The sequence below is a fragment of the Triticum dicoccoides genome, chromosome 5B (assembly GCF_002162155.2).
Source record: "Triticum dicoccoides isolate Atlit2015 ecotype Zavitan chromosome 5B, WEW_v2.0, whole genome shotgun sequence".
NCBI classification, from domain to species: Eukaryota; Viridiplantae; Streptophyta; class Magnoliopsida; order Poales; family Poaceae; genus Triticum; species Triticum dicoccoides.
In genome coordinates, this window is record NC_041389.1 from 561,076,722 (window position 1) to 561,082,972 (window position 6,251).

Consider the following 6,251-nt stretch of genomic DNA (forward strand, 5'->3'; position numbering starts at 1 on the left):
TGTCTTCTATGCTAGGCACGTGACGTACTCACTTGCATTTGCTCCCCCCCCACCGCTTTATGTCATAAAGCCATGACCACAACAACATGGCACGAGTTCAAACAAAGAAAAGAAACAAGATCCAAAGCGAAAATAGCAAGTAATATGGTTTTGAACAGCAGATCAGCCCCCAAGGAACTAAGAAGATATTGAATTAATGGCACATTTTTTTTATTTCAGCACTGGGTACACCTTTTTTACTGAGCTCACTTGTTCAAACTCCAGGAGAGGGGAGACCCGCCAAAATCCAGGTCTTCCGAGTATTACAGAAATTTTATTTAATTAGTAGGAGAATACATGCATTTGACACCTTGGATCAAAACAAACTTAAATAGTTCTAAAAAAACATAAAGGGGTACCACCTAGATAACGAGAATTCCTTTTGGTCGTGTCTTCAGCTCACTTCCTCCAAGCTCAAACTGGTTGAAATTGAATCGTTTTCTTCATTTTGCTCACCTGTCAAATCATTTAGGACGAGCTGCTTGTTTGCCTGAATGCCTTCGAGTGCCATCTCAACTTGCCTCATGGTAGGCCTCTCCTCTCCTCTTAACTTTATACATGATGCAGCGAGAGCAGCTACTTCTTCAACTTCACTACCTCCCTCCTCTACAATTTGGGAATCTAGTATGTCAACTAGTTTGCCTTCCTCTAGGAGTTCAACAAATTGTGCAACAAGTCCATCACCTTCTGAGGTTCTATACATGATTGGTATCTTCCTCGTAAACAACTCCAAAAGTAGGATTCCGAAGCTATAAACATCGCTCTTTTCTGAGAGCCGCCCGGCGTAGTAGTACATAGGATCTAGATATCCTATTGTTCCTTGGACTGCTGTTGCGGTTCTCCCTGACTGGTCGATAGGAATGTACCTTGAAGCACCAAAGTCTGATAGTTTTGCCGTGAAAGCATCATCAAGAAGTATGTTAGAAGATTTGATGTCTCGGTGTATTACAGGAACTGAAACAGCAGAATGAAGGTAAGCAATAGCTCTTCCTACTTCACATCCGATCCTTAGCCTGTCACCCCAAGATATTGATTTTGGCGAGTCATTATGAAGATGATCACCAAGGGTTCCATTGGAAATAAATTCGTATGCCAAGAGTGGGACTTCTGTCTCGAGACAACAACCATGAAGCTTGACAATATTCCTATGGTTGATTTGTGATAGTATGGCAACCTCATTTATGAACTCATCAATTTCTCTCTGGACCATAATATTTGACTTTTTGATGGCCACAACATGCAAGTCTGACAATATTCCTTTGTAGACAGTACCATGCCCTCCGCCACCGAGCTTACGAGATTGATCAAAATTGTTTGTGGCCTTCTCTATCTCCTTCATAGTGATGATCATCCTCTCACCGATGTCAGACCTTTGAGATACTAGCTGTTGCAATAGTTGTCCATGATTTTGATTGAAGAACTTCCGTTTCAACTTTTCGGCTCTATGATGCTCAAGCTTACGGATTATTAACAATCCACCTATAACCAAAAGCATGAGGGATGGGACGAGAGAAACCAAGAGACCAATGATTAAACCTGCAAAAATGATTACTTATATGTTTGTTAATTTGATCATATAGCAAATTTGGCTCCCGTGGGTTATCACTGACTTCCTGCCGGTTGCAAAACGACTAGAGCTTTGAATTAAAACTGAAGGATGCATATTCTTAAGCACTGGCGGTCGTAGGAGTCAGATGTTATGATGGCAAAGCTAGAAAATTAGACCATGCGTACACAAATTATACCTATATATGTGTGTGTGTGTGTGTGTGTGCGCGCGCGCGTGCGTGTGTAGACCACTATTTTGGGTACCACTCGAAATTTCCTGATCCCGAGCGGTTACCGCTACCCCACGAAAAGCACTCATACCGAGCAAAAAAATTCGAGTTTGAAAATTTTGAATTCAAACTCGGACCTAGTTAAATACAAGGCATCTCTGATGTAGCAACATTACGTGTCATGGCGTAGTGGCAAAGGCATGCTCTCTGGAGCTGCGAGACACGGGTTCGAGTGCCACAGTTGTGCTTTTCTTTCTATTTTAGAATGCAAAAGAAAAAAACTAAAAGTTGTGAAATCCTATGAAAGGCGCGCGTGCGTGTGTAGACCACTATTTTGGGTACCACTCGAAATTTCCTGATCCCGAGCGGTTACCGCTACCCCACGAAAAGCACTCATACCGAGCAAAAAAATTCGAGTTTGAAAATTTTGAATTCAAACTCGGACCTACTTAAATACAAGGCATCTCTGATGTAGCAACATTACGTGTCATGGCGTAGTGGCAAAGGCATGCTCTCTGGAGCTGCGAGACACGGGTTCGAGTGCCACAGTTGTGCTTTTCTTTCTATTTTAGAATGCAAAAGAAAAAAACTAAAAGTTGTGAAATCCTATGAAAGGCCAAGCATCGAACTCAAGATCTGAAAGATCGCGGCAACGGTTGGTGCCTGCTAACAACCACTACGCTAGGATAGGATTACTTATCTTGACGAGTTAAAATTTTATCTATATCAACTTCCAAATATTTGAATTCAAAATTTGATTTTAAATTTCGTCCAATTTTTTTCAATATTTCGTGGTTACCGTGGTAACCATGAATTTCGGTGCCCCTCGAGAAAAAAGGACAGCTTGAGATTCAAAACCTTGGTGTAGACGGAGTGATTAGTACATATAAGTTGCATTTTTTAATTTTTTTTTCAATAAGCACATTTTAAACCTAAAACAAACGCAGTAAATATGTTGTAGGTCTTAAGAAAAGTTTGCCACCTGTATTGCTTACGGGCCTGAGGCAGCCATTAGGCTGGCTAGCATTTCCTCCTCGTGCGCACCAGCAATTGAACGATCCTTGCGTATTGCGACACTCACCGAAACACCCATGGTCCTTTGCCTGCTTGCACTCGTCAATATCTATAAATAGCAAAAGAGGGGATCGATTAATCAAGAGACATGATTAATCATGCGCATGCATGGCTTAATTTTTCCACATTAGCTAAACCTCAATCGATTGACTTTAGCTAATGGGACAATCGATTTTGAGAGCCATATGCATCTTTCTGATGCAGAGGCTGGGGTAAAACCCTTTTTCGAAAAAAAAGGAAAAAAAAAGCTAATGGGACAATCGATTTTGAGATTCCGAAAAAATTTGCCGGAGGAAGGCCAGAGGGGAGGAAGTAGAAGAAAGGGGCTCGCCGGAGGGCTCCCCCAGTGTCTATCTTAGGGTTTAGGGAGGGGGCGGTGGTGGACGGTGGTGGTGGGAGGTGGTGGTGGGGCGGTGGTGGGAGGCTTCGCCGAAGAAAAAATGTGCGTGGGCGGCCTAGAGGGATGGCTGGGGTGGTGGAAGACTGGCGGTGGGGGTGGTTTCGGGGAGGGCGGGGCGGCGATGCGGCGCTCCTGCCGCAGGCGGCGGTGGCCGGTGGTCCGTAGGTGGGTGGATGAAGAAGACGACTCCGAGGTAGAAGAAGCAATGTGCAGTGTTTATTTTCCATCCAATGGTTGAAATGCATCGACCTGACCCAAATTCGTTTTTCAAACGACTGACGTCTAGCCATTCCCTAATTTTTCTCTTCAGAAATGCAAGATGCGCTGGACTTCCGAGTCTCCCAAATACACTATTTTGCCTACTATGCTTCTAATATGCCAAAAATAGTTAAAAAAACCAAGTTACTTTGATATGCCGCCTACCTCTTACTTTAGTTTGTGCAATCATTAAACGGATGTCGAATATACGTAGATAGGCACGTACCTTGGCATCCATCAGTGAGATAAGGGTTACCCTTGTAGCCAGGATTGCAGCTGCAAACGTACTGAGCTCCTTCAAAGGGGGTGCTGCAGTTGGTGTTGGCGCTGACGGAGGCGTTGCAGGTTCCGTCGTTGGGACATGCCCAGCCGAGGACCAGGGGAGCCAACAGATGATCATCCTTGTTGGCCTTGGATCCGTAAACGGAACGCTCGGCGCCTAGATTCATAAGATCAGCGGCCCGGTGCGGACCAAACCAACCTTCCTCGGCGATGAACGCGTAGACGGGTAGATTGTCGTTAATGGCGCTGCTCCCGTCGACCCGCTTGAGCTCCACGTCATAGGAAGCGAGGTACCAGAAGACCGGCGTAGTGCAGTAGCCGACCATATAGTTATTCCGGACGTCGTCGGCGGTGAGCACACCACTGCTGTTGCAGTGAGAGCAGCAGCCGGTGGTGTAGCCGTAGGTGCTGCTAGGAGACGTGAAGAGCAGCCTCACCTGCACGTTGCACCCCGTAACCACCAGCTCGGTGCTGGTCGGCGGCAGGAAGTACTGCCAGCGGTTGTCTCCGAAGCCCATAGACCTCACGGTACTGTGGCCGGTGTTGTTGATAGTGGCGTTGATGAAGACAGGGCGGCTGAGCCCACGAATCGTCCTGTTTTTCACCGAGATCTCCTTTACCTCGAAGTCTCCATGGTCGCCCAGGAGGAGCCGTGTGCCTGCTCCTCCTGAGCTCATATCGGTAGTGTTCCCGTGGACGCAGTTGAGCTTGAAGCCTGGCGCCGCGGAGCACCTGTCCTGGCCGAAGCCGAACGGGTACGGCACGCTCACGTCGCCGCACCTCGTTTCGCAGCCGCGTTTCCCTATTGGGGCCGGTGATGCTGCTCCGCCGGCTACTACCACGAGTGCAGCTGTTGCCATCACCGCCACCATCGGGAATGACAACGACATTGAGTATGATGGCTACTGCCTAGTGCCTACTGCTAATGTTCAGCGCACACTGCTGGCTCTAGCTTTTCTGCTTGAGTGGCTATACTACACTCTCTCGTCCAGTTTATAAGGGCAACTCTAACGCGGATAAATAAACCTCCCGGAAGTGTCAATACAGAAACCTCCCACAAATGTCTAGACCGAATTGTTCGGACCTTTTTAGTCATCCAAGGACAGTAACCAAAACAGTCCGGAGGTCCGAAACCCTGCAAATCACCAAACCAAGGGAAGGTCTTGGGGAGAGTCCGGACATCCATCACGTCGGATTCTAATAACACGGACCCACTCAAAACTGAGCCGGAGCCCGCGCATTCTTACAATCCACCCCGTCCTCCTGCATGAGAGCCCACCCCTCCCGACGTGTAACCCCCCCCTCCCTCGTCCATTCCGCCGCCCGCTGCCCAGGCCTTGCCGGAGACATATGCAAGGCAAGTGTTTGGCCAAATGCCATAGACAACTTTTTTTGGCGTTCTCGTTGTTTACTTTAAAGCAAACACGATGGATTTGGACAAAGAGTTCTTCTACACTGAGTTTCGTCTTCGTCGGATAAAGTTGATTATGAAACAGCGATGATGAGGGCGATTTTCGAAGACACAGAGCGTGGGGGCGGAGCATGTTCTCAAGTTCAAGGGTTCAACAAAGGGACACTGGGTGTTGAATTGGCAGATTGAGCACTATCACTTGGTGGAAGGGTAACCGTGATTAATTCTTGCTTAACTAGTATGTAGTGTATTTTTTTTTCAAAGCATTAGTGCTAAAAGGAAATAGCATATGGTGAAGCGGCCTGAAATGGACCAAAACTTGCTTTAGGACTAGATGTGTTGCCTACTCCTGAACATTTTGGGGATGGCGATGCTGATGATTCTGATGCTGGAGGAGGTGCTAGCTAGAGTCAGCGGTGATGTAGGAGCCAATGGTGTTTCAGTGAAGGCCTACGATGTACTCACTCCGTCCCATAACGTAAGACGTTTTTTGACAGTACACGGATGGAGTATGTGTTTTATCGAACCTCAGTGATCCATTGTGATGTTGATCTATGTTTAACTCTGTTTTAGAGTGTGATGTTTGAATGTTGACATATTGTTTTATATGAATTTCGGTGTGTATGCGCTTAATTTTTTTTTCATGTGAAGTACATTTACCAAGCACATGCAGCCCGTACCAGTCAGTACTACCTCATTCTAGTTCAAGATTCGCATGCAAGCGTGCCGCATGCATGCCGACACACATCCATCGCCGACAATTTATCAATCGTCACATATTTATCTACTATCTTGTTTCAACCATGGATTAATCAAAGATCCATTTCCGGAGGATCATGAAGCTAAAGTTTTGTGCTCGTTACTCATGGCAGCTTGTGCTTGTGCTTGAGCACAACTAATAGTCTGATCAAACACACATAAACATTTGTTCATGTTAAATTATGATCTAAATTCTAGTACCATATTGGACTAGACGTAGTACATACGGTGTGGGCCTTTGCGGCGGTAC

The 6,251-nt window shown here is 46.2% G+C and overlaps 1 protein-coding gene across 1 annotated transcript; it reads right to left on the reverse strand.

The window, feature by feature from the left end:
* Positions 1-433: 433 nt before the first annotated feature.
* On the reverse strand, positions 434-4,703 carry LOC119310085 (wall-associated receptor kinase 3-like). The gene is made up of 3 exons (XM_037585931.1): positions 3,776-4,703; positions 2,899-2,940; positions 434-1,575 (listed from the first exon to the last, which is right to left on the reverse strand). The coding sequence occupies exons 1-3, from the start codon at positions 4,701-4,703 to the stop codon at positions 434-436; spliced, it is 2,112 nt and encodes a 703-aa protein (XP_037441828.1).
* Between the last annotated feature and the right edge of the window lie 1,548 nt (positions 4,704-6,251).